This window comes from Phalacrocorax aristotelis, chromosome 21 (assembly GCF_949628215.1).
Source record: "Phalacrocorax aristotelis chromosome 21, bGulAri2.1, whole genome shotgun sequence".
NCBI classification, from domain to species: domain Eukaryota; kingdom Metazoa; phylum Chordata; class Aves; order Suliformes; family Phalacrocoracidae; genus Phalacrocorax; species Phalacrocorax aristotelis.
The window spans coordinates 2625845-2652570 of NC_134296.1; the positions used below are offsets into that span (position 1 = coordinate 2625845).

At 55.6% G+C, this 26726-nt stretch overlaps 1 protein-coding gene across 1 annotated transcript; it reads left to right on the forward strand.

The window, feature by feature from the left end:
• AHCYL1 (adenosylhomocysteinase like 1) lies at positions 1–26371 on the forward strand. Its single transcript, XM_075115283.1, has 17 exons — positions 1–337; positions 15136–15247; positions 15626–15769; positions 16553–16653; positions 16946–17048; positions 17309–17403; positions 18273–18379; positions 18459–18575; positions 18787–18850; positions 20284–20372; positions 20845–20915; positions 21367–21461; positions 21546–21644; positions 22223–22291; positions 23472–23550; positions 24031–24151; positions 24297–26371. Exons 1-17 carry the CDS (start codon positions 230–232, stop codon positions 24301–24303), a joined length of 1581 nt encoding a protein of 526 aa, XP_074971384.1. The 5' UTR covers positions 1–229; the 3' UTR covers positions 24304–26371.
• Positions 26372–26726: the final 355 nt, after the last annotated feature.

Genomic DNA, 26726 nt, shown 5'->3' on the forward strand with positions numbered 1-26726 from the left:
ACGGCAGGGCCGCCCCCGGCGCCGAGCGCGGCGGCCGCAGTCCCCGCCGCAGCGCCCCGTGAGCCGGTGGCAGCGGAGCCTCCGCCGCGGCACCGGACGGGCCCCGCCGAGCCGGACCGGGCTGAGCCGGGCCCAGTCGAGCCGAACCGGAGCGCTCCCGCCTGCCCGCCGTGCCCCGCCCCGCCCGGTGCCGCGGGCGGCCGCGGCCCGCCGCCGCCTCCTCCTCAGGATGTCGGTGCCGGAGCCCGCCGGCGGCGAGGAGGTGAAGCAGGCCAAGGAGGTGGAGGACGCCGAGAAGTATTCCTTCATGGCCACCGTCACCAAGGCCCCCAAGAAGGTACCGGTACCGGCGAGGGCCGGCCCGGTTCGGGGGGGCAGCCCCCGGTTCGGAGGGGGTGAGGCTGGCCCGGCTCTGGGAAGAGCAGCCCCGTGGGGGGGGGACACGCTGAGAAAGTGGGGACTGGCCCAGTTGGGGGTGACTGGGAAAGGGGGGGCTGTCGCCATTCAGCGGAGGAGAGGGAGGTCGGTACCGACGGGGGGGCGGGGACTGGTACCGGCAAGGTGGGGCTGGCCCTGCCTGGGGGCGGCTGGCGCCGGGTGTCGGGGGCGGTGGTGCCTGATGGGGGATGCTGGCCCAGTTTGGGGTGGAACGGGGAGAGGCTGGGCGCTGGGGTACAGCCCTGGCCCGGCGGGGGGCGGTGGGGGCCTGGTTCCGTGGAGGCATGGCCCGGTTCGCGGGAGCTGGGACCAGGTCTGGTTCAGCTGCGGGGAGGAGGAGGAGGAAGGTGGGGACCAGAGCGGGGGGGCTTGGCTGTGGTGTAGGGGTTCCTGGGGGACAGGGTGACCCCAGGCAGGTAAGGTCAGGGGGGCAGGTGTGGGGACCCTGAGGCTCTGCAGTGGGGTCAGAGGAGGGGGACCTGTTAAATAGGACGGGCTGGCAGCAGTGACCCGCAGATCCTGCGGTAGGTCACCCCAAAGGGTGGCAGGAGGAAATTCGGGGTGTTGAACTCTTCTTTGGGGTAGGGGATCTGTTGGTGCTGTGGGTGGGAGCACCTCTGGGCTTGGGGAAGAGGCTGCCAGAGCAGCCCCCGGTGCTGACCTCTCCTGAGTCACCTCTTTACCCTTTCATCCTTGAAGGCCTTCTTGCAGGAGCTCCTGAGATCTCCCAGTGCCGCTGCCCGTGGTGTAGGTCCTGCTTGCATAACCCTTGTGGGGTGTACGGATGGCACCGTGGGTGGGCGAGCGCTGGCTGTGCCGCCATAGCAGGGTGCAGGACCTCCACTAACTTGGGTAATCAACCAGCTTTTAGATGAGTGAGCGTACGGAGACGTGCGTTCCTGCCTTGGTGCGGACCTGCCAGGCTCGGTAACGTGCTGCTGAAGTCCCTGGTCTGGCCAGTGAGGTGGATTTGTGCTCCGAGCGCTGCACGGATCTGCGCAGCTGCGGCTGGAGGTCCCCGCTGTGCTGAACATCGGGTTTCCCCTGGGGCTGCAGCTGCCTGCCTCTGTGCTGGAAGCAAAGGCAAAGCAGTGGCAGGGAATGCGAACGTCCTCCTTCTCTGGGGGAACATCTCTCTTGCCTGCTCCGGCCAGCGGCGGGATTAGGGAGCATCTGACCCTCGTGGAGGGGCTGCTGTCAGGCAGTTGTGTCTGAGGCATCTCTCCTTGCCCAGGCTTATGGCTGCTGCTGGGGAGCAGGGGCCTGGAGGCTCTCCCTGTGACCTGGCCCTGCTTATCCGGGCTGCGGACATAGCCTGGAGGAAGGAGCAGAGGAATGTGGAGCTGGGATCTGCCTCTTCCAGCAGTGGCTCAGCACAGCTCAAACTTGAGGATTGTTTTTACCTTTTCATTACTGTCATCTTTCTTGAAGCTGGGAGTTGACAGTGCGAGGTGGCAGCTGGCTGATCTGAGAGGGGAGAGAAAACTACTAATCCTGGAGTATCCTGTGGGGCCAAAATAAGTGTTGTAAAAAGAAATGCGATGTATGTGTAGGGGGGAATTGATGCAGCACCCTCAGAGCTAAAGTTTGCTTGTGTCTTCAGGGGGTATGGGATGTTGTTTCACCTTGAATTTGCTGCTGCACAGCCTTGTTTGCACGGCGTGAGGAGCCACAGTCAGACTCGGCGGCTGCTGCAGCCTTTCCTGGCTGTGAGATGATATTAAAGGTGCCCAGAGCGACACACGACATTTGAGGTTGATAACATCAGCAGTCAGTGAGATCTTGGGGAGCATGCGATGCGGCTGAGGTCAAGGAACAAAATGCTTCGGGCCACTGTTTTCCTTGCCTGGCTAGTTAATGCGAATAGTGCTCGGTAATAGCGGAGGCGTTGGCAGAAGGATAAAAGGTAGAATTGGCCTCCTGAGATAAGATGTTGAGTGCCCCCAGCTCAGAAGCCTTCGAAGCAGGATCGCAATTAAACTATTAAAATGCCTTTCTGATTCAACGCAAGTCAAAGTGACTTTTGTGCTCGCTGCCTGTGGAGCTCTCAGCCTGGTCAGAGGCCAGTGAGGAAGATGGTTGAGAGAGATGATTTACCAGCATCGAGGTAGAGGAAATCGTGGCGTGCTGCTGAAGCAGCTCCCTCCCTGGGTTTTTAGGCTCCTTGAACTTTGCCAGTGCAGTTTGCATAAGGAGTTCGGAGATGGGGAGGGTGGGAATGCGGCCAAGCTTAGTGCAGGCTCCGTCTCTTCCGTGTGACCTGCTGCTGAATAGCTTTTCAAAGAGGGGGCCTTAACTTGTACTGGTGCATGGGGAAGGAGCCAGCGTGCAGCGGAAGAGCTGGCGTGAGCCCACCAGCATCCTGTGCCCAGCTTGGACCTGGGGGAGCATCCTGGACGTAGCTGGTGGCACGTCGGCCCTGTGGGTGCTGTGGAGAAGTCAGTGTCCTCGCTGCTGTTGGAAGGCTGCGTCGGGGGCTCCCGGAGCGAGCCCGAGCTGCGCAGCTAGCCTGGGGGATCGCTGACGTCTTTGTTTCCTCTCTTGTCAGTGACTTGTTTAAGGTGAAAAAGTGAAACAGCGGGAGGTAAGAGATTAAGAGATTAAATATGATCAACTCCAGATTTAAGTAGGAGCCGACGCAGTCGAGGTGAACAGAGCTGTAGCCTTTCTGCAGAAATGGGGCGGTTTTCCCCCAAGAGCTGGGGTTGCCTGGCTCTGCCGACGCTCCTTTTTCACTGCAGTTTATGGGAAATTGGGCTGTCAGCAAAATAACACCGGCTTTGGTCAGAGCGAGGCGGTTCTTTGGCAGGGAGTGGTTTAAAGGCAGAGGTGAGCGATGCTGAGCTTTCTACTTTCTCCAGTGTGTGCCTTGATGTTGCTGGGGGCGGTTTGGAAACACTGAGGCTTGTGTCTTCCCCAGTTTAAGTGAATGCGGGCGTGGGGATGAAGGGAGAGCTTAAGGGCACAGGTTGTGCTCTTCCAGATCCCCGAGTACTATCACCACTGCGTCTGGGCATCTGCTTTTCTGCCTCCATGGAGGCTGTAGGTGCCCTTGACAGCAGTTGCCTTCCGAATCCACGTCAGCCAGTCAGCAGAGCCTTAAACTCCCGGCTGAGCCGAGCCGTGGGAGCAGGCAGGACGCATCGCTGTGCTTAGGGATGGGTGGCAAGGCAAGGGGGCTTGGCAAGTGCTGTCCCTGTCTGTCACTTCACTCGATCCCCATTGCGTCCTTGTCGCGCGGGGATCGCCGTCCGGCGGGCTCCTTCACACCTGGGTGCTGACAGACAGACGCTCTTTGGACAGATCTGCTTACTCATGCAGCATGCCCGGGGTGTGAAGTGGGGCTAAAGCCTGAAATTTGCTTTTGGGGAGGTGAGCTACAGGGCACCTCCGTGTCCCAAGATGCCGGTGAGCCCGCAGCCAGTGTGTTTGGGTTGGTGCTGTGCCCCTGCGGATGCTGGCGCCGGAGGAATCCCGCTGAGGCTGTGCGGTGGGGAATGCTAATGCACAGCGCTGCAGCTTTGCAGTGGTAGTGAGCTGGAGCGTGCGCTGGCTGACGGGGGTGGCTGGAGATGGGAGCGGGGGAAGGCTGGGGAGAGGGGGATGGAGCCCGCGGGGAGCTGCCCTCCCCTGGGGAGGGCTGGATGCCTTCTCCAGAACATCGTTTCTGCTGCTGCTTTTTGCAGTTGCGTGCGGAGCTGCTCTCCTGCTGCCTGAGCAGGGTCTGACCTTGCTGCAGTCTGCTGCTTCCCTGCCTGCACACAGCCCCTTCCCAGGGCCAGGTTTTCTGCCCCATTTTTCTTAGTCCCGAGTCATCTCAGGTCCCTGCAGCTCTGGCAGGCCGGGTGCTAATAAACCACCTTCCCTTTTGGTCTGTCGGGAGGATGAGACTGTCCTTGTTTGTACTGACAGAGCTCCCGGAGTCGCTCGTTTTTCCTTTCTTTAATTTCAGCCCTTAGACTGGCTGTTCGTAAATCCTCTGCCTTTGTGTGCTTGTCTGGGGCAGTGGCCACCACCTCCTCTCCTGGTTGTTCAGCCAGATGCCGCACACTCGACCGTCTTTGCTTCCTTGCCCAAACCCTCTGCTCTTTTGCTTTCTTGCGCTCCTCTCCCTGCAGTTTTTCCTGCTCACAACAAGATGCCTGGGCTGCGATGAGTTGAAGGGCTCATCCTACTCTGTATGGACCTGGGATGGGTCTGGCCTTCCTTGGGGTGTGGGAAAACCCTAATAAATGAACACGTTGCTGTGGTTAGATGGTCACAGGCTGAGCTGGTCGTATCCTGACCTGTGGTGAGAGCAAACCACAAGGGTGTTTTGAATGGAGGTGATTTACTGGGGGCTGGGAGCACACAGGTCACTGGTGGTGCTGTGGTGAATGACAGAATCGGAATTATTTCTGTTAGAAGTTGCTCTTGGGTCCTTCCTGTCGCTTTGGCTTTTTGGAGGGCCTCATTGCTGTCCAGAGGGAGGCTTGTCCTTGTGACCCAGCACTACTGCAAGGCCAGAAGATGCTTAATTAAGTCATTGAACTGGAGAGCAGGAAGAAAGGAGGCTTTTGGGGTCTGGCAGACACAAGCCGTCCTCAAAACGATGTACCAGGGCATGTGGCGCTTGTTTCTCCATTCTCATCCTCTTGCAGTCGCGTGAGGCAGGCTGGGTTTCCACTCTGATGCTTGGCCTTTGGAGATGGGAGAGGAGTTGGATATTCCTTCTGCCCAGTCTTCAGAAGCATCTCTCGTCATCTTTTGATGGTGTGGGTGTGGAGGCCACCCATGTAAGCAGCGCTGGTTCTCCTGCGAGCCCCGCTGTGCTTGGTGGGAGCCTCCTTCCCACGTGAGCAGCCAGGTCTGGAGCATGGGAAGTCTGCTGGCGGCAGGAGCGCTGTGTTTTCTTTAGGCCTTTTCCAAAATGCAAGATTATCTCTGCTAGGGCCCAGCCTACCACAATACTTTCTTTGGGACCAGAAGAGTTTTCACCCTGCTTTCCAGCCCATGCAAATGTTGGAGCCTGTTCCTGCACTCCCTGTTAGAGGTTGAGGCTGGGGTCTTTAGCTCGGGAAACCAGTTCTTCAAAGCCAGGTTGGAGTTGATCCTTTTGGATAACTACCTGGCTTGATGCAGGGCTTTGTAGGTGAGGATCCTGTCCGTGTTGTTCCTCCAAGGGATCGGTGAATGCCTCGTCCCAGGTGTTTGAGCAGGGGAAGGTGTGGGACTCGTCCACTCAGAGCAGCACTCAGCTGAAGAGATTTGCTTGTGCCTGGCTGTGACTTTTATCATCAGGAGTTTCCTGCAGGTGACGTTCGCGTTTGCAGAAGGCTTGTTGCGTTTCCTGCTGAGCCCTTTGATCAGGGCTGCTTATCTGGGGACTCTGACTCACCTTCACTCAGTAGATTGTGGTGACGTTTGAGGTGACTGTCCCAGGCCCTGCCGCTGGCCCTGTGGAGCCATGGGTGCAAAGGACCTTTTGCTAATGCTTCTGGCAGAGCCTGGCGCTGCTCTTTCTCAATGGGACTGTGGGTTAGGTCAGTGCGGGGCTGGGACCTGCTGTAGGAGCGTCAGGCAGCCCTACCATGGAGGAACATCTTGTTACCATCTCAGCAGGGTATGCTGGAGCCCCTTTCAAAGCCCTGGGGACTTGGCCGCCCTCAGCAGCACCTGAACCTGCTCTGCACCGTACCCTTCGAACCTCGGGCTAAGCATCATCTCGGCACGCTTCCCTGGCGTGGCTAGCCCTCGGCAGGGCACGGCACGGGGAACGGGTGCTCTGGGGCATCTTGGCTGATGGTCCAAAGAGAAATCTGTCACTTCGGGTGGTTTTTGAACAGCTGATCTTGTCCAGTGGGCTCCCTGCCTCTGAGAAAGCGGGATGCGGAAGCTGGGGCTATTCATGCCTTTAGGAGGCTGCCCCAGTTGCCCTGTTGCATTGAGCTGCTCGAACAGTGAATTTTAATTACACGTTGGGATCAATACGGTGGCCTTGGTAACGAGCTTATTGCTGCTGCAGAATCTGTTTACTTCAGGTTGGTGACAGCCAAAGAACTTAGGTGGCCGAGGACATGATGTTCCAGCTTGTCAAACAGGCTGCATTATAATTCGGGTGAGGCTCCTGCGGCCCTTGGAGGTGGGTACAGCTTCCCCGTGGCTGCCTCCTGCGGACCTGGAGTTTGCTGGCAGGACCTGATCGTGCCTGGTGGAGGGGCTGCCTTAATTCATGAACTGTGATTTGGGTGGGGGTTGTGGAAGCCTGGCTTATCTACAAGGTGTGGGCGTAGGGAATAGCTTCTTCCAGGCTTTTGCAGGGAGAGAGAAGGTAGGCAGCTTGGAAAGGAGGTTCCTCAGGGCTTTGCCTTGCCAAAATTCATGTTTTGGTGTCCTCCTGCCAGATGGCCTAGGGTTGAGGTTCAACCTGTGTCTGCTGTTTTCTGTCTGCTGATTTTTGTCTCTCTTCCTTTCACCTCCCCACAGGGAGCCCCGAATATCGCACATTCTTGCACCATGGGGAGAGGCTTGCATCCAACCTGGGCATGTTTTGGAGCAGGAACGTCTGGCTGATCCCTGTTGACCTTGGAGCTGTCAGCTTCTTACAGGCACCACAGCCGGTGTCTCTCCTTACTTTAATCAACCCCTTCTCCAAATATTCTCTGAGCTCGCCATCCCCGCAAGGATGTCACTTCTTATCCCTCCTGCCCCATTTAAGAGAAGGGGGCTCAATTGAATCAACCCTGTCTGCAGGAAGGGGTCGGCTTTGCTCCCACATCAGGAGTTGGTGTCTGGGAGGGTGATGTTTGTCCATCCTGGTAGTGATTCCTCTGAGTCCTGACCAGCAAATAGCCTAAGGTGAAGCCTGGGATTTCCTTCCTTCCTTTTCCTCTAACCAGATGTATCAAAAGCAATCTCTTTTCCAGAGCTGAAAAGAGAGTATGTTGGTGAATGAGAAATGGGGAGCTCTAGGTGATGCACTTGTGGAAATACCACTGTGAGGGGCTTAGGGGGATCAGCCAGGGCTGGAAACATGGGGAGGAGGTATTTCTAGTTTTCTGACTGCACAGCTGTATTTCCTGGCTCTTGGGGATGTACTGTAAACAGGCTGCTCCGCTTTCCATGCTGATCCTGCTGGGCATTTTCCCTTAGAGCCGTGGTGTAGGGATGGAGGGTTTTCTAAGCGTAGCCAAGGGTAGCTGGAGCCTTGCCTGGGTGGTGTTTGCTGTATGGGTCTCTTGAAAGACCAAATGCTGTGATTCTGCAAGCCAGTTCATGGGGAGAAATGAAGGCAGGTGGGGCACGTGGGGTGCTGGGTAGACTGGTTCCCGCCCACCCCCCAAAACACGGGGGCTGCTTTAGTATTATAGGGGAGAGGTTTGGGGTTTTCAGTTTGGGATTTTTTTTGTGGCTAACCCTCGCTTCAGACCCCTGTGGTGGAGCTGAAGGAGCCTTCTGACAGCACTTTTAAGTGTTCCCTTGGTCTTGTACAGATGTGGTTGTAGGGGAGTTTTCTAATTCATTTAAAAAGTGATGCTGATTAAAGATGATTCCCTATCAGCTGCGACACACAAACACATTTCCATGGAATCCCAGCTCTGAAGCAGCCAACTGGCCCATTTGAAGCCGTTAATCCTTGGTTTGCCCCACAAGCCGCTGCAAATGATTTAACCCACAGTCCTGTCCTGTCCATGCAATGCTCCCAGCAAGGTAATTCCAATTAATAGGAATTATCCTGTTGCCCAAACATGTGGTGTGCCACAGGCGCACGGCTGGGTGGGCACCACGGATGAATCCATAGGTGAGAAATCTGGGATGTCTTTAAACCGATTGCTTTTCATACTGTGGGAAGCAATGTTTGCCCATCCGGGTAGCTGTGCTGGGTTGGTAGCGTTAACCTGTGAGTTAACTGCTCTTAAGGATCCCAGGTATCAGACTTTTGCTGTTCTTGCTGTGAAGGAGATATCCCTCTGTGTTAAAGCCCGGAGCAAGCCTTTGCCTCAATTCCTGGAGTCCAAGGACTAGATGCCTTATCTGCTGGTGGGGAGCTTTCCCTCTGCACTTGCTGGAGGCAGTGCACCTTTGACCTCAGGGTGTTTATAAGGCAGTAGTTATTCCCAGTTACTATTTAACAGCTGGGCACTCAAAATCACATTTATTTTATTTAATCCCACCTTCTGTTTATTTTTCCTTTAACTAGCATTTATAGTGATTCCCATGATGACTGAAATTTTGTGGTAGTTTCCAGCCTATTAACCTTTGGAATGGGCTCATTTCTTTCCTGGTGTTTCTTCTCTGCTGAGCTTTGGGATTCATGTGAAAGTCCTTAATTCTCCTCTTGTACTCCGAGGAACTTGATTTCATGTTTCTCCACCCCGCCGCCGAGTGCTTTACCCCACCAGCCCTTCTCCGCCAGTGAAGGATGGAGGCTGGTATCAGGGCTTGGCCAGTTTACTTTGCCAGGACCTCAGTGCCCTTTATTTCCTTGTCAGGAATGGTGTAAAGGTTTCCAGGCAGAGATCTGGCTGTGGTTCCTGCTTGGGGAGTTGGTGGGGAGAGTGCCAGGCAGGTCTCTGCCTCTCCGGGGAGAAAACCTGCCCTGTGAATCACCCTGAAAGAGCTACAGATCCAGGCAGCACTGGATTCAGCACTGATCGTGCTTCGATCCCCAAAGCAGAGCAGCCCCCTCGGACAGCTCTTCCCAGCTCTGTTGCCCGAACAAAGCACTTTGAGGTTCCTTCTAATAGTTTAGGTTAAGGGAACCATCAGGAGAAAGTCCTCCTGTTGCAAAGGCCACACCTGGAGCAGAAGCAGGTCCTGTTCCTCCATATAACTTCTCCAGCCAGGGCTGTGATGCATCTAGCTCTCCCCAGGGCCCTCAGTGCTCTGCCAGTGGACGTGGAGGATCAGAAGATGCCTGCTGAGTGCCCGGCTGCCGACCTGCTCCTCCAGCATCCCTGCAGCACGGTGGGGCTGAAGCCGTGGGCATTGCTAATGCCAGACCCCCTGCCTACGCCCGGCCTCGGGCTCTGGCTGGGGTATCGGTTGCTGCTGAGCTGATTTGAATTGGAAACGTGGTTGTCCCATGAGCTTGGTCGCAGCCTCGTGTGAATTTGTGCAGCTGCTTGTCATCTAGGTGTGTGCTGGCTCTCTTGGCCGGAGCTTGGAGGTGGTTTGAGTCATGTAGCCAAATCTGCCTCAAAAATCTCCCCTTGCTAGTGGTTTCGGGGTGGGGATGGTGAGTGGTCAGGGTGGGAGCCTCACTGATCCTGATGCACCCATCACTGCTCGGAGTACCTGATTTTTCCCCTTTCCTTCAATCCTAATGGGATGCTGTGGTCCAGAAATACCTCTCCAGGGTTGGGTAACCTCACAGGAGAGGAACCTTAAAAACATCCATGTCTGTCTTCCTGATCTCCACCCCAAAAGTAGACGTGTCCTGTCGGGTGGTGGAGCTGGAGCTGTGTCCCGCTGCATGCCAGAGGGCGGGGGGCCGCGGCGAGTTCCCCGTCCCTTGTCTAGACACTGTCCTGTGGAAGGCTGTGGGAACAGGCTCAGCTCTCCCAGCCTGGAAGCGGGGCAGAGGGGCTCTGAGGACAGCAGCAAAGTCCTCTAAACAAACCAAGCGCCCTGGCACGGCCACGCTCGCCGGCTCCCCCGGCCGTGGTGGGACTGCTGCCAGCCCGGGGCCAGCGTGGGGAGAGACACTGGGAACCTGCAGCGAGCCAGCTTGGGGCTACTCCAGCCCGTTGTCCCAAGGGGTACAAATGTTGCAGGAGGCTGTGGGTGGCTTTGGGGAGGGCTCTTTTCTCCTGGTTGGGAAGCGTGGGCTCCCCTCTGGAAGCCAGGTGGCTGCAGGAGCAGAGCCCAGAAGAGTGCTGCCCTCAGTAGTCCTGGTCTCTGCTGCTGGCTTTCTGCAGTCAAGGGAAAGGTCCCAGGACCCTGGATCCTTTCAGGCTTTCTCCTGGGAGGACAGAAGTGGGTTACGCAGACTTTCTCGCTTTCCGGGCAGTTGGGTTGCTGCGAGAACATGCTCTGCTCCGATTTTGCTGTTTCTCCCTGGGTGACTGCACTGTGTCATCAAGTCCATGGATGTGGTGGAGGAAACTTGGGAGGCTGGAGGGTTTGAGGTGGTTCGCTGCTTCCTTCTCATCTTGGGTGATGTGCAGAGCCTACTCTTGTACCCTGCCCCAGTTACTCTAGGGCAGAAGTGGCTAAAGCCACTTTGTAAGGGTGTAAAGGGCACCTTTTTTTTACACCGCTGTGGGTGTGCCATCACTCACGTCCCTAATAAAAAAAAATAAAAAATGGGGGGGTTGCTAAGGCAAACCTGGTGCTGGTAAGGTGGGAGTCTGGAGCTGCTCCCTGGCACGTGTCCTTTCCCCATGGAGCCTGCGCCTTGGTGAACCGGGTCAGCACGCGGCCTCAGGGATGGCCGTGAGTTGGTGGATGCTTTCCAAATCCTCCTCCTCCTCCTCCTGCAACCTGCTCCACTGCTGTCCCCCAAGGCTGTGTGGGATGCAGTCGGGGCTGTGTAGCACGGCAAAGGAGCTCGAGCATCCTCTCTGGAGCTGTTCAGGGCATGGAAAGAGTTTTAAAATTAAAAGTGGGGTTGCCTTGTGTGAGAGGGAAGTGCCTGGCTCAACTGTGCCCGAGCTAAGCCAGCTGGATTTACAAAGACCTCTGCAGCTTAGAGGTGGCGGGGAGGGGGGGAACTTCTCTTACTCGGTAAGCCCAAAAAACTGCTCTCTAGCCTGACTGCTGGGGAAAAACGCAGGGTAAACCATTGAGGATGGCACACCCAGCAGTCACGAGCTTCCAGTTCATTTAGATGGTAGCAGTCCAGATCTGGAATCTGTTTGCTCTTCCTATGTTGTAATAATTAAACAAATGAGGCTGTATGTGCTGGGGCACCTGTGCTGCTGGGTTCGGGACTGCCCGGCCAACGTCCCGACATATGGGCAGGTACCCTTTAATGTCAGGAGAAGCTCAATGAAGCTGACTGTTTATCTTCACGGTGGTTTGGGGATGCACCAGGCAGTGCAGCTGAACAAGGTGGCTGGTGTTGGCCTGGGGAGAGCCCGGGGGTCCCTAGCACCTCTTTTGACCCTTTTTGGGATGCGGTGCTCTATCAGTGAGAATGATGCTCCTGCATCTCCTGCCTGGCCAGACCTAGTGCCTGGAGGGGTGGTTTGAGCTGAAAATGAGTGGCTGTTGTTGGGAAGAGTTGGATCTGCAGGAGTGGGCATGGTCGCGCCAGGTTTCGCAAGGGGAGAAAATGTACTTCTGGCTTGGCAGGTGTGAGTGAGAGCAGGCAGCGTTCGGCACTGCTTTGCGAAAACTTGGCAGGAGGTGTCAAACCCTGGTGTTTTCCTACAGGGCATCTCCCTCCCCCCAAAAATCCCCTGCTGTACAAGCGAGGAGCCGCTCATTTGGCACAGGGCTCCACCAGGACCCAGCCCTGTCTCCTCCTGTAAGGGGGTCGCGATGCTAGAAACCCCCCAGCTCTGCTTCTGTGCAGAGAAATCAGTGCTGTGTTGTTTTGCCTCCTTGGTCATGAATTGCTGGGACGAAGAAATATTTTCCTTGTTCTAAAACCCTTGTGCTCCACCCAGTTGGAAAAGCCTCTTGCAGCAGGATGAAGTTTGGGATGTGATTCGCGATCGTGCTCTCTGCAGCTGGACGGTCCCGATCCCGGTCCCCTGTCGCTGCGGCCAGCCCGGCTTCGGTCAGCTGCAGCCGACTCATGTGCAGCCCCCGGCCGGGGATACCGTTCATTCAAATTCCCATGACAAGCTGAGGGATTACGAGATTTTCTCTGTCGCCTTAATGCAGCTAGAGAGCCCGGCACGTGGAAGGTAATGTGGCCGACGGTCATGCACGTCGCGGGTTGGCTCAGTCACTTTGCCTGACCGTGGCTCCCGCTGTCCTCCCTCATCTTCCTCTCGGCTGGTTGCCGGACGCTGCGTTAATTTGCTGGGCTTGGAGGGGGTTTGATGTGCGAACAGTTCCTTCGATTCGGAAGCTGCTTGCAATGTTTGATGATAATTTTAGACAGGGCAGATTTTGCTAAGCTGCGGAGTTCAGATGAGCTCTGGTAAAGCCACGGCGGGGATTACTGTGGTTAATTCAGCGCTTGGTTTCTTTAGCGGTGATTTTTTTTTTCCCCCCTTGAATTCAAACCCCCCATTTCTAGAACTGCTGTTTCTCCTAAAAAGTGGGATCCCGTGCCTTGGAGCTGGCTCGACACCCAAAGCCGGTCCCCCAGTTGTCTTGCTGGTGTGGGGATGGTGTGGAGCTGGGGAGCGCAGCAGCCCTCCGTCCCCGCCCTCTCCTTTCCCATCACATCCCAAACCAGCTTCGCTCCACGAGACCATCCAGGCAGCACGTTTCACTGCAGGGAAGTGTTCTGGCCTGGGCTTCCTGTGTCCTGGATGCTGTAAGCAAGGACAGACACCCACCTGCACCTGAGCTGGAGCAGCAAAGCCTGGGTTATCTGGGTTTTTTTTCCCTCCTGGGTTCAGCTTTTCCCTGGAAACCTTTCCCTGAGATGGAGAAAATTCCTTAGCTAACACTTTAAGCTGTTTTAATGCCAGCAGCTGTTTTATGGGGCACGTTTACACCCTCTAGTTTGATAAGTTGCCAGAGGAAGAGGTGGGTGCGAAGGGGTGGAAATCTTGCTGTTCTGAAATTGCTGATCTTTCCCCCGACCCTGGAAATGCCCATGAGCAATAATGCTGGCACGGAGGTGGCCCAAGCCTTTCTCAGGCTGTCTGGGGAAGATTGATCCAAGCAACAGACCTTGAACAAATTCCAGCAATATTATTACTTGGCTGGAAAACCACTGTGCCTGCCATCTCTGGCCCTGCACCTTGAGGACACTGCTGTTACCTGCCTGGTGTTGCTTGGAGAAGTGCTTCTGCACCTCTTATCTCTTGGTACCAGCTCTGCCAGCAGTGCTGCGGGTTATGACGCCCTCCAGTTCCTCCCTCTGCACCAAATGACCTAAACCAGTAGCAAAACAAAACCTCCAAACGGAATTTAGCATTCCCATTCCTTCCACTAGTGCAAATTCACACAATTTCTGTCAGAATTGCACGGATCTGCTGGGAAGTCTGGTCTGGGAAGCAGATACCAGGCATCCAGTATGGAGGAGCTGGCTAAAAACCTTTTAGCAGCAGCACCCACAGAAGTGCCTGGGATGCCTGCCTGGGTGTGGTAATGGACTTGATCTGGTGCAAGCCTTGTTCCCAGAGGGGATGCTGGAGTCACCTCCGTCACTCCACATCACCCCGCCTGTCCTCCCTTGGGCTGACCTGTGGCTTTCATGTCCCTGTTTCCCCTCCTGAGCAGAATACCAACACTGCTTCTGGCCCATCGGCTGGGTTTCTCCAGGAACCGCGGCTCCGTTTTACAGCCCCAATGGCCATACTAGTGGTGCAGATGCTCCAGACCCAGACTGTGTAGATTCCTCCTTTTCGGGATGGATCATTGCAACCAAGTAGTTTCATTCTTCTCCCTTTGAAGGCTGTTTCCTGCATCAAAGCTTTCAGGGAGCTTTTGGGATTGTTGTGGCATGGAAAACCCCTCCTTGAGGCCTCTGTGGCCTGTCTCTTTCCATCAGCTTGATTTCTTCGGGACTCTTCTCGAGGTCTCTTGGGTCCGTGGGGATGCTTTGTTAATCCCACTCCCTGTGATGATGTCTCATCCCTGTTAAGTGGCAAAATTAAATCCTGCAGCGACGCGATCAGAGGGAAGAGGCCGTGCTGGGGCTCTTTGTCGGGGTCTCCTGCGTGGCAGCCTGCCGGGGAGGGGGGCATCAGGCTGGATTTGCTGGTGCTTTTCCTAATTCCCTTTCATCTCTGTTGTCTTTCTCTTGCAGAAGCAGCAATAAGGCTTTTTGCTGGCTGGTCATATGGCATGAGTGCAGCAGCTGAGCATTTTGGGGCTATTTTTCCCCTCCTTTCGGCCCAAAACACTTGAATTTGATGAGCCAGTGGTAGGTGCCGGAGCCTTGAGTTGCCTCTGGCCGAGACAGGAAGGAGGGGTGGCTGTTTTAGGGTTTCTCTTACAATGGAAACATCTGTAACACAGAGGAGACTGAAAAGCAATGCAATGTCAACTACTTTTTGTTGAAATGTTCTCTCTTGCTGTTTTTTTTTCCCTCCTGCTTTTAGCATTGATTTTGGAAGGGTGTGCCATGTTTTTAACCTGTGGGAAGAGCCTGGAAGCACCAGGGATCTGAGTTTCTGCTGGGACCACCCCAGCTTTCTCGCTGCTGCACTTTTGGGGCAGAAATCAGTCAGGACCGGTTGAGGTTGGAGTGGGGGTCTGCCTGCGCAGGGCTTGTCTGGAGGGCTGCACGGTATTTGTGTTGTACAAGCAGTCTGACTTCCTTGGAGGAGCCTCAGGGAGCCAGAGGTGGGCTAAAGGGGATGGTTCATCCTCACTGGTTGCTTTTTTTCCTTTTACCTTCAGGTGTTAGGCGTAAAATCTGTCGTAACTTTCTGGGGACAGATGATCAGGCAGAGGAGGGGGTTCAGCTCTTTGCATCTGTAGCCGCAGATCTGTTCCGTGGTGTGTTTGGTGGTGCTCATTTCTGCGACTCCGGCAGTCAAGGGGGGCTGAAGGGAGCCATGGTCCCGTGCAGCCTGGAAGGATGATGTGCTGTAAGAAGCACCTGCTGATTTAGCACTTCTCTTCCTTTGCACTCCTTAGCAAATCCAGTTTGCAGATGACATGCAGGAGTTCACCAAGTTCCCAACCAAGACGGGCCGTCGGTCCTTGTCCCGCTCCATCTCGCAGTCTTCCACCGACAGCTACAGCTCCGGTAGGTGCTGGGCTCCTTGTCCCTGCCTGGGCCTCTCCCAAAGCTGGCATTGGTGCCGCTGTGGACGCGCTGCTCACACCGTGTCTCAGGGTGCTCCATGCTGGTGTGTTGTACTGGGATGCAGAGGGATTAATACTGGGGGTTCCTGATGCTCAGGCATTGATTACCCATTGATAACCCAGTCAGTTCTGCGTTGTTATAGGGAGCAAGAGTGCAAAATTCCTTTTGGACATTGGCTTTCCGTAGGGGAGTTGTAGTTTGAGCCATGAGTGGGTGCGTGCGTGAAAGCTGGGAGGCAAAATGGAGCAGAAACCTGAAGGGTGGGAGGTCCCTGGACTCCTGAGACTTGGGGTAACATGCGTTCCTCTCCCGCTTTAGCTGCCTCCTACACGGACAGCTCTGATGATGAGATGTCCCCCCGAGAGAAACAACAAACCAACTCCAAAGGCAGCAGCAATTTCTGTGTGAAGAACATCAAGCAGGCAGAGTTTGGGCGCCGGGAGATTGAGATCGCTGAACAAGGTAACAGTGGAGTGTGGGGCTTGCAGCCGAGTGCCGTGCTCTCACGAGACCAGGAGCTGAGCCGTGGCAATTCCCATGCTACAGCCTCGGATACCCTGTCATCCCCTCCCCCCCGAATCAACAGATTATGTGGGGAAGAGCTAGACGCGACAGCAAGCGTTAATGATGTGTGGCATCCATTTTCTAACAACAGCAGGGCTCTTGCAGGGTTTAATGTTCTGGTGGCTTTGGACGAGAAACCTCAGTGGGCAAGGATCTTGCAGCGCCTTCAGAGACATGAAAACTGACAGTCCCAACCCCTTCCCCTGGGGCTTGTGGGATGCTGAGTTACCATTTCCAGTGGGGTGATTGGGTAACTTTGCTTTCGGGCTCCTCTTACACAAATGCTGCCAAAGCCTTAGAAGGGGAAGATAATCCAGGCCCATTTAGAGCAGCTCGTCTGAGATGTGGCAGCACTGTTTCCATCTTCAGGTGCTTCTCCATGATGCTGTTCTGCTGCAGGGCTGGTGACTGCCCTTAACTGGGGCACATCCGATGCCTGCCTTGGGCAGTGCCTGTCCCAGACTTCTGTTGTTAAGTGGTCAAGTGACACTGGTGCTGTGGTCCCTTTTTGGCCAGACCTGCCGGGCCAGGGATGAGGCGTTTTCTCCCCGGCTGTGTAATGACTGCAGCAAAAACTGGGGCTGCGTGTAGCCTGGGAGACCCCAGAAAGGAGAGCAGGTCTGGCAGAGAGGGGCCTTTCTGGACTAAGCCGCCATTAAAACCCCTCTGTTCCTTTTGCAGACATGTCTGCTCTGATTTCACTCAGGAAACGAGCTCAAGGGGAGAAGCCTTTGGCTGGAGCTAAAATTGTGGGCTGTACCCACATTACAGCACAGACTGCGGTAAGTGGCTGCTTATTCGGGGCATCTGGGGTAGGAAAGACTATTTCTCCCCGGGGGAAGAAAGTCTCTTAAGTTTCCCAGCTTTGGGCAATTGGAGGAGGCACCTTCACTTTTCTGGAAACATCTTGGAGAGGTTCTGCTGCCCACATTTCCCCAGGGCAATGTTTGCTGGAGCCAATCTGTTGCAACACTGCCTGTTGTGTGAGGCTGCGCCTGGGGTCCTGTGCCATGCTGGTGTGCTTGTGCCCATCACCGCTGCCTCGGGGCTGCCGCTCACCCCGCTGTCTCGCAGGTGCTGATCGAGACGCTGTGCGCGCTGGGAGCGCAGTGCCGCTGGTCTGCCTGTAACATCTATTCCACCCAGAACGAGGTGGCGGCTGCCTTGGCAGAAGCTGGTGAGTACAGCTGAGCCTAGGGATGCAGAGCCCTTCCAGCCCCTCCCGGCTCTGTAGCCTTGTCCCAGCCGGCCGGTTTAAGGAGTGGTTTGGACCACGTATCTTTTAGGCTGGGATAAACAGGTCTGATCCTGTTGTGGACTGCGGTTTGATCTCTGCACGGCCCCTTGGCCCTCCTGTCTGTGGCTTTCCTGAGCTGGCTGAGCAGGAGAGAGCTCTGCCAAATGTGGCAGATGCCAAGGATGCTCCTCTTCTTCTAGGTGTTGCCGTGTTTGCCTGGAAGGGGGAGTCGGAGGATGACTTCTGGTGGTGCATTGACCGCTGTGTTAATGTAGATGGCTGGCAGGCCAACATGGTAATGAACCTTCTTTCAGCCCTTCCTCCTTTGTGGAGTGGTCACTGGGCATTCCTCACCCTTCCTGCCCCGGGGCTGTTCCTGGGAGCCTGCTGGGGCTACCTGAGCATCTGCTGGCATTGCAAAGGCCTCTGAGCCCCTGTTAAACGGGGGGTCCTGGAGAACGGCAGCCAGCGCTGGGTTGGGCCCACCGTGGGCATTGTGGGAGCTATAGAAAGTGTCCCGAGTTGGTACAGCCTGATGGCAGCTCCGGCAGGAGATGCTCCCATGCCAGCGAATCGAGAAACTATAGGACCTCTTTTCCCGCAGGGTCGGCCCTATGTGAGCTGCCCTAACCACTCCCCTCAACACAGATCCCATCCACCCTCTCCCAAAGAGACAGTGGCCTCTTCAGGGGACCTTTCCCATGCTGAAAGCAGATGATGCCTCTCACTGCCTTGATGCATGGTCCGTGATCGCTAATGATGCGATAGCATGGGCAGTGGGCTGTGACAGCTCCTGCAGCCTTTCCTCTCAACTGTTTGCTCTCAGCGCATGAATGTTGTGGCGTCCTTCTGATCTCGGCTTGTTTAGTTAGTGCTGCCTGTGGTCACGTTTCCAGGCTGCAGAGCAATAGCAAGGGCAGAAAACCCTGCTAGGATCCACCAGCCCCATGCAGGGGGTAAGAAATCCTCTGTGTTTTGGAGGAGACTTCGAGCTGCTGGCAACTAGGTGAACCCAGGATTCCTGACCCCCAGGCCTCTGCCCAAGCAGCCCCCCATCAGTGCCTGAGGATGCTCTCCATCTCTTTTTCCCCATCCTGTCCCCTGTGGGTGCTTTTCCCAGTGGAAGGCCTGACTGCTCCATGTTCTTCCTTGCCTGTTCTCTAGATCCTGGACGATGGCGGGGACCTGACCCACTGGGTTTATAAGAAATACCCTAACGTATTCAAGAAAATCCGAGGGATTGTGGAGGAGAGCGTGACTGGTGTGCACAGGTGGGAGGTTTAGGAAGGCTGATCTGGAGATCTGTTGGGTTGCTGCTCCCTGCTCTGACCTGCCTTCGTCCTCTTCCAGGCTGTACCAGCTCTCCAAGGCCGGCAAGCTGTGTGTCCCAGCCATGAATGTGAACGACTCTGTCACCAAACAGAAGTTCGATAACCTATATTGCTGCCGGGAATCCATCCTGGACGGGTGAGTCCAACCCTTCTCCCCATCCAGTCACTCTCACACCACTGGGTTTGGCTCCAGCTCCCCTTGAGCAGAGATTGGGCTCTTTGCTGCTTTGCCCTTGCTGTGTGCTTGCAGGACCTGGTTTTTGGGGCTCTTGCAGCAGAGCGCTGCCTTGTGCCATCAGCGGTGTGCGCTTGACTAATCCCAACACAGGTCTCTCTCTGTCCCCCAGCCTGAAGAGGACCACGGATGTGATGTTTGGAGGGAAGCAAGTGGTGGTTTGTGGTTATGGGGAGGTGAGTTTCGTAAGCGGCAGTCGGTGGAGCTGTGAGTCAGTCTCCCCCTGAGCCATCCTTCCCCTGAGCTCAGCATCCCGCTTCTTCCCTGCACAAAGACCGTGTGCCCTTGATATAGAGTAGATCAAACCTGGTGAGCAATTACCAGGGAAATGTTGCTAGAACCTGCTGGGAGGCTGGAGATCAAGCATCAGATTTCCCAGTTTGCTTGCAGATTAGCTGGGCTGCAAATATGACAGTAGCTGGGAACGCTGGCCTGAATTGCAACTACTCATGGGTGCTTCCATCTGCTGTCCCTGGACCAAGTTCAGCACCCAGCCCGGCTGTCACCGAGCCTGTGGCAGAGGAGGCAGAGGGGCAGGCTGCATCTCGCTGGTGGATCATGTTCTGGCAGAGGGGAATCATATCACGAACTTGTAAGTGATTCTGCCCTGGAAGAGTGCGGAGCTGGGAGCTGACACCTTCCCTCCATCTGTGCACTGTCTGCGTGGGTGTTTATCTTCCCGCGCTGCGAAGGGCCTGGCAGTAGCTGCAAATGCTCTTCCCAGCAGGAACGCTCTTAATTTATTTAGACACCAGTGGAGCCCAGCTCTGCTCGACCAAGAGGCTGCCGTCTGATTCTCCAGCCATGAGTTGTGCTGGGAGTTGTAATCCCCAGGGCATGTCCTGAGTTTTACTGGACTTCTCCAAAGCAAGGGAGTCCTTCTACCCTCACTGTTTTCCCCTTTGGATGTGGGTTGGAGTCCCAGTTTGCCCTGCTTGGCTGTTTTCAGTAGACCTGAGATCAGAGGTGGGTGATAAGCAATGGTGCTTCTGGAGGTGTTTCTTAGCTGGCAGCATCTTGCTGGTCAGAAAATGGGGCTGAGCATCGGTACATGCAGGTTAGCCATGTGATAGTGTGGGTAAGTGGCATGGAGAGCCGGACTTCTGTTTAATTTTGTAGAGGGGAGAGGGATAGAGTCAGAGATACTGTTGCAGGAGCTCTGCTGTCCCCCATGCTGATGCAGGGGGTGTGGAATGCAGGATCTGTCCCCTGATCAGTGCAGGAGAGCTCTGAATGCCAAAGAAACCCTTTGGCTTAAAGGCAAGTAGGGGAAGTGCATGCTCGTCCAGACTGGCTTTAATCTCCCCTTGGAGGAGAGCTCGGAAGGGCGCCTGTGATGCCGGGGGCTGCACAGGCTGTGAGCGTGTTGGTTTTGGAAAGCTTCTGCCAGCTGGTGGCTGTGCTGGAGGGCTGGTGGCCTTGGAGGGGGAGCTGGGCTTGCGGCAGAAGTGCCACTCGCCAGGTACATCGCTGAGCTGCTCCTGGCATCAGGCAGATGGCAGGGATGAGCCTCTCCCAGCCTGGGACACGCTCGGGCTGTTTTAGGAAAGGGCTTGTAGCACTCGGCGCATCCCGTGTTCGGCTTCACGCTGACGCTTTGTCTTGGCAGGTCGGCAAGGGATGCTGCGCCGCTCTGAAAGCCCTGGGAGCGATCGTCTACGTCACGGAGATCGACCCCATCTGCGCTCTCCAAGCTTGGTAAGATGTTACATGCTGCTTGTGAGCGTCTCTTCATCTGCTCTCTGGCCTCCTTTAAACCCTGACAGAGGCTGAAGCACAGCCAGGAGGATCTGTGGCTCATCTTGGAGAATGTATATCTTGTTGGGTTGCGATGGGGAAGGGCTGGGGCAGCTTTCAGGGCTGAGAGGTACCAGGCAGTAGGCACCAGCTGGCTTGGGAAGGCTGCTTGAGGGTTCATGCAGGGCTGGCTGAATGCTCCACACATCCCCTGGCTCCTCCAGCATTTGTGAGAGCAGGTTTGATACTGCATCCTTTGCACAGCCCTTCCTCTTGCACCTGGTGTCCCTGGGGTGTGGAAGGATAGCCTGGCTGCTGTGTGAGCAGTTCAGAGCCGCTGCAGCAATACAGCGCTGAGATCCCTCCTGGCCTGGGGCAGAGGGGGAACAGGCTTCTCCTCCTCATGGTGGTCCATCTCACCCTTTTTTGCCAGCATGGATGGATTTCGGGTGGTGAAGCTGAGTGAAGTAATCCGTCAGGTGGATGTCGTCATCACCTGCACAGGTAGGGATGGAGCAGGTCGTGGGTGAGCCTTGGAGCAGGCTGAGAAGGAGCAGTCATTCCCAAGCGGGTGTCCCAAGGGCTCTGGGGGCGTTGGGATGGGGGATACTTTGCTGCCACGTGCCGCAATAGCTGCGCTCTGGCAAGAGCTTTTCCTCCTACCCGCCAGCCTGCTATTTGGCCACAGTCTTCCTCAGCCCCTGGGAGGAGGGATGTCACAGCCATGTGTTCCCAGAGGTATTTTTGGGTTTCCTAGGGCCTGGTTAATTTGTGGGACCACAGATCAGCACTCAGCCCCTGTGTTTCTCTGTTGTCACAGCCAGTAAGGCTCTCGTTCTGGTTGTAGTTATCTGATGTTGCCCCAAGCTGAGCTTCTCTGACCCGAGTGCCGGGAAGGAGAAATCAGAGGGTCTATATTTCCACTGCCTTGGGTTCATCTGTGCCCTCTCTGCAGGAAACAAGAATGTTGTGACCAGAGAACACCTGGATCGGATGAAGAACAGCTGCATCGTGTGCAACATGGGCCACTCCAATACCGAGATCGATGTGGTGAGTCTGCCTGCAGCCTCGACGGCTGCATCCACTCTGCCGTCCTCCCGCGATGACTCCAACCTCTTCCTCCTGCTCTTGCAGACCAGCCTCCGGACCCCGGAGCTGACCTGGGAGCGGGTCCGCTCTCAAGTGGACCACGTCATCTGGCCGGACGGGAAGCGGGTGGTGTTGCTGGCTGAGGTGCGTTGAGAGCTGTGCCACGACGTCGCTTTGGGCAATCACTGCATGCCAAGTTTGTAACAGAGGTTTAACCGGGTGGAGAAGTGCTGAGATGTTTCGTACCTAGGAGGAGGCTCAGAGCTCAGGAAAGGGTTTCCTGACTTTTAAAATTTTCCTTTTCTTGAGGCAGGGAGGGGTATCATGTACCACATGCAGCCACAGAGATGCCATCTGGTTCCGTTCTTTCGAGCCGAGAGCCTTCCCTATCAGCCAAACGCCGTCTGCTTCTGGCCTTGGCAGGGTTTCCCACGCAGCGTACCGGCTGGGTGTCTCCTCTTCCCACTTGAGCTCTCCTGGCAGTAGGAGGGACTGGCTCTTTCTAGGGACCACAAAATCTCTCTGCCTTAAAGCTGAGGGTTAGGGTGGAAACTGAGGCAGAGTTTGAACACTCTGGTTATGTAGGTGGCCCTTGAATCACCGTGCTCTCGTTGCCCCCTGCCCCAGGGAGGGGGTAGAGGTGAATTCTGTCTTGGGACTTGATTCGGTTTGGCTTTGGGGGCAAGTTCAGCTCTCTGCAAACTCCTCCTGCTGTCTCCTAGGGCCGTCTTCTCAACCTGAGCTGCTCCACGGTTCCCACCTTTGTTCTCTCCATCACAGCCACCACTCAGGTCTGTATCCCGCAGGGCTGGGGTGCGAGGGGTGGGGGATGCTCCAGGGCCTTGCACGGGCCTTGGGGTGGGGATGGTTTGGAAGAAGCTTGGAATACACAGTTGGATGGGTCCTTGGGATGGCACCGGTCCCAGAGATACTGTAGCCCCCACCTCTTGGCTGGGATGCAGTTAATGATGATGTGAAGTTACTACTTTGGTTACAGCTGGGAGAGAGCGTTTAAATGAGCCAGGCTTTGTGGCAGAGCTCCTGCTGTGCTGTAAGCCACTGTGCTAGGGCACAGGTTTAAGCTTATCTCAAAGCAAGGCTTTTCTTTGTCTTTGGACTCTTGATTTCTACATCACTTAAGAAAAAAAACCAAAACCTGGGGTGAGTTTTGGGGATCTGGAGGCCGGTGGTTAAAATGCTCCCCAGCATCAGTGCCAGCTCAGCTGGGTGGACGCTGTTTGTCATGACTCTTGCCTTTCCAAAGAAAATGTTGATTAAATTTGGCTCCGATCTGAGATCTGCAGTTGGCGCTGGCTGCGCAAGCAGCCGAGGCCGGTGCAGCCCTTGGTTGGCGAGCGATGGAAGAAACCCACCGGGCTGGAACCACAGAGGGACTGCGATGGTGGGGGAGGACAGCCGCGCTAATGGTGGGGAATTTCCTTATCCTCACACTTGTCAGACCAAATGGACAGGGACCAGGCTGTGTTTTGGACCTTGCGCTCAGCTGCGTGAACTGGCACTCGGGGGAGATGCAGTTTTATTCCTGCCTGAAGCAGTGGCTGTGGCTTTTGGAGTGATGCTGCCAGCTTAAAATGAGCAATCCCTTCATTTCTGCGTGATGCGGCAGCCATACAGTTTAAGAGAATTAGAGCTGCTCCCCTCCCTTCTCTCCTCGTGTTCTGGTTTTTCCCGGGGCGTTAAGCCCAGGTGCTGCAAACAAGCTGGGTGGCATCTCATCTCCCATCTCTCTGGTCCTCCCCCAGGTGGTGGGATTATGGAGACCCAGAGAGGGATGTACCCTTAGGTGGAAGCCTTTCCTTCAAGGCATTTTGGACATGGTTTCCCCCTCCCTCAGGCTCCCAAACACTTATCTCTGCTGCCGAGAGCTTTGTGCCCCTGTGGGTGTTCAGTGCTGCCCGGCTTGGTGGCCGTCCCTGACTGTCCCCGGGCTGTCCCCTGTGATCTCTGCAGGCTCTGGCTCTGATTGAGCTCTACAACGCTCCCGAGGGTCGTTACAAACAGGACGTGTACCTGCTGCCGAAGAAGATGGGTGAGTGAAGGGAACCCAGACTGACTTAATGCCCTGGGCTGCTGTGGGCCAGTGGTTTTGGATGTAAGGAGAAACTCAAACCTGGGCTGGACAACACTCAGGGAGAGGAGGAGTTCAGGGAAGCCATCAGAGGCAGCAACCTTAAAACACTTGCAGGTTGTTAGATTTATTGTCCTTAATGTTCCGCAGCGTGGCAGGCGTTCCTTATCCTGCAGACTTGTTGCTCCGAGGCTTTTCATGCAACCCCTGTGCCCTTTGGTGCACATCCGGCCCTGCTCAGCTCCGGGGCTTGGGCTCAGCTCTGCCGTAGGCTTACCTGAGAGTGAATCCATGGCGCTAGATAGCAAGGTCTGCCTGGCCAGACCCAGTATGGTGCCCTGGCCCTTTTCGTGCCATATGAGGTGTTCATGCATCGTCTCCTTGACAGTGTAGTGGGGGGTGTGCACCCCCTGATCCCCTCTTTCCTCTCCCCCTTCCCAGACGAGTACGTCGCCAGCTTGCATCTGCCTTCGTTTGACGCCCACCTGACAGAACTGACGGACGATCAGGCGAAATACCTGGGACTCAACAAAAACGGGCCTTTCAAACCCAATTACTACAGGTCAGTGCTGGCCGGGGCAGGGAGCCGCCGTCTCCCCACCCAGTGGGTGCTGTTGGGGCACCTCCTTGTGCTGGGACAGCATCAGCTCCCAGGAGCTGTGTCCCCAAGCACCCACGGCCTCACTGTCCCCTCCCTTCTCTTCTAGATACTGATGGACCATACCCATGAAGGACCAGACCACACAAGGCAACATTAGAGAGATTATTTTTAAAGATCATTTTATTTTGTTTTACCTTTTTTCTTTTTTTAAAAAACCAACAGAGAAACCTGTTTTTACATTTATGAGTGTGATTTTAAGGTCACTCTTTTTTTCCTCCTCAGTTTCACCCTTTTACGTGATCACATCTCTGTCTGATCTTGGCAGACAACCTGGGATTCGCTTCTTGCTTTCATGTGGCTGAAGCCGCTGGTGGCTCCCAGCTCTGGCTCCCAGAGAGGGGTTCCCTTTCCTGATGTGCCAAGGGCAATTCATTCCCGCAGCAATGTTTTTGGTTTTGGTTTTGTGGTTTTTTTTCACCTTTCCAGCCTGTGTTAGTCTCGGCCGGGATCCCTGCAGATACGGAGATGCTGTTCTATCTTATGTTTTTTTTTTTTTTTCTTTGTGTGGATTATCTGCAACTTCTAAATTGCCTTAAAGAGCCCAGTTTTAGCTGCTAGATCAATGCTCCTAGCGCGGCTTGGGAGCAGAGTGGCGCCTGCTGGCCACCTCGCGAATAGGTGACTGTCCCCAAGTCTGGCCCAGGTCCCTGCGTTGAGGTGACCCAGGTTTGGTGGCCACTGGCCCGGGTTTGGTGGCCGGCCGGGTACGGGGGAGTTCACTGTTTCAGGGTGCTAATCTGAATTTGGACGGGGGTCGCTTACCCAGCATTATCCTCATCTCTCCTAGGTTTTTTAGCCAAACTGCACCTTAATTGAGTTAAAAATATTTTCGTTTGTTTTTTTTTTTTCTTTTTTCCGTTTTGATCATTAAAGAGATGTTTTTAAGGGGGGGGGAGCATTGGGGATGCAGCTGCCTGCCGAGTCTGGGTGCTCGCTGTGTCCGAGCAGCCCCATCTCCCACTGAGAAGCACGGGGTGGTTTTGAGGGTGTCTGGGTTGCTTTTTTTTTTTTTGGGTGTGTGTGTTTCACTTTTTGTTTTGAGACGGATGCAGAGATGAGCCTTCCCCATACCCCAGCCTGGGCCATCTGTGCCACAGACCCCTGCGCAAAGCCCTCGGCTCCCCGTTGCTGCCCCGGCCCTTGAGCTGGGCTTTCTCAGCTCTTCCCTGCCCTCTCGCAGTGCGTTTCAGCCGCTCTCATCGCCTCGTTCATCCCTCTCCCCATCCTCGGTGGTGACATGTTTCTCTTTTCCATCTCTTGGAGCCTGTCCTGGGACGGGGGGAAGCTCCTTGCAATCCAGTGAGGTTTCTCTTGGCTTTTTTGTCCTCCCCCCCCCCAATGCCTTTTTCGTCCCCCAGCCAAGGCCAGAGCATGGAGGGAAGGAGGTCCCCGCTGCCTGCCCTGCCTGCATCTCCCGGTACACGGATAATGGAGATGCTGCGGTACCCACGGCCGGGGCTGCTCCATCACCTCCGGGCCCCCCGTCCCGTGGACCAGGGTTGCCTTTTTAGTGCTGCCCTAGCTGGGGCCCTCCCTGGGGATGTTCAGGGTTGGGGGTGCCGCTGCTTCCCCCAGGGGTGCAAAGCTCCTTCATGGGGATGGGAGGGATGCTCGTGTCTTTGATCGCCCTCCTCTTTTCCTCTCCACCTCCTACTTTGACTATTCCTCTTTCTCACCCTGCCCGATCTCCTCCTGGACTGTCACTGGGTCGCTTGCTCTCCCCACAGATTTTGGGGATCACCTGCCTCGCAGGGTCCCCGTCACCATCCCTGAAACTTCATGGGGGACTCAGGCCTGGCTCAGGAGCCAGGACGGGTGTCTGCAGGGAGGCAGGGAGAGTGTCCCACCTTCCCCCTGAGGGGACCCAGGCCGGGACCCTTGCATTTGGGGGTCATGGTCCCCCCCTTTCCCATCCACCTTAGGGTCAAACCTCGGCGTAAGGGCTCCATCTCTGTATAAGCCATGTCGTGGGGGGGGGGAGCCCGGGGATGGCGGTGGCAACGTCGGGCCGGGAGGGAGAGGTTTATTTTGTATATGAATGATTTTTAATGAATGCAATATTAATCCTTGCAGATGAGCAATAAATCATTAAAGTCTAATTAAACTATTAGGAAAAACGAAGCGCTTTTGCTTGTGGGCAGTTTATTTGGAAGAGCCAAGCGACTGTAGTCCCTTGGGGACCCTGAGTTGCATCTGAGCCCAGGGCCTGGGATCAGATCTGCCTTTGGCCACCTTGAGATGGGCTTTAGGCCCCACCAGGACCCTCTGAGCATATCTGGGATCCTGAATTTTGGGGTCTGACCCCCTCTGGGACCTTTCACTTGGGGTTTAAACCCCATCAGGTCCCTTTGTTGGGGTCTGGCTCCCCTCTAAGCCTTCTCAGACCCCCTCTCTGTGGGGTCTGAGACCCTCAAGCCCCTTGGTTTGAAGGTTCACTTGTTCCAGGTCCCTCGGTTTGGGGTCTCGTCCCAAACTG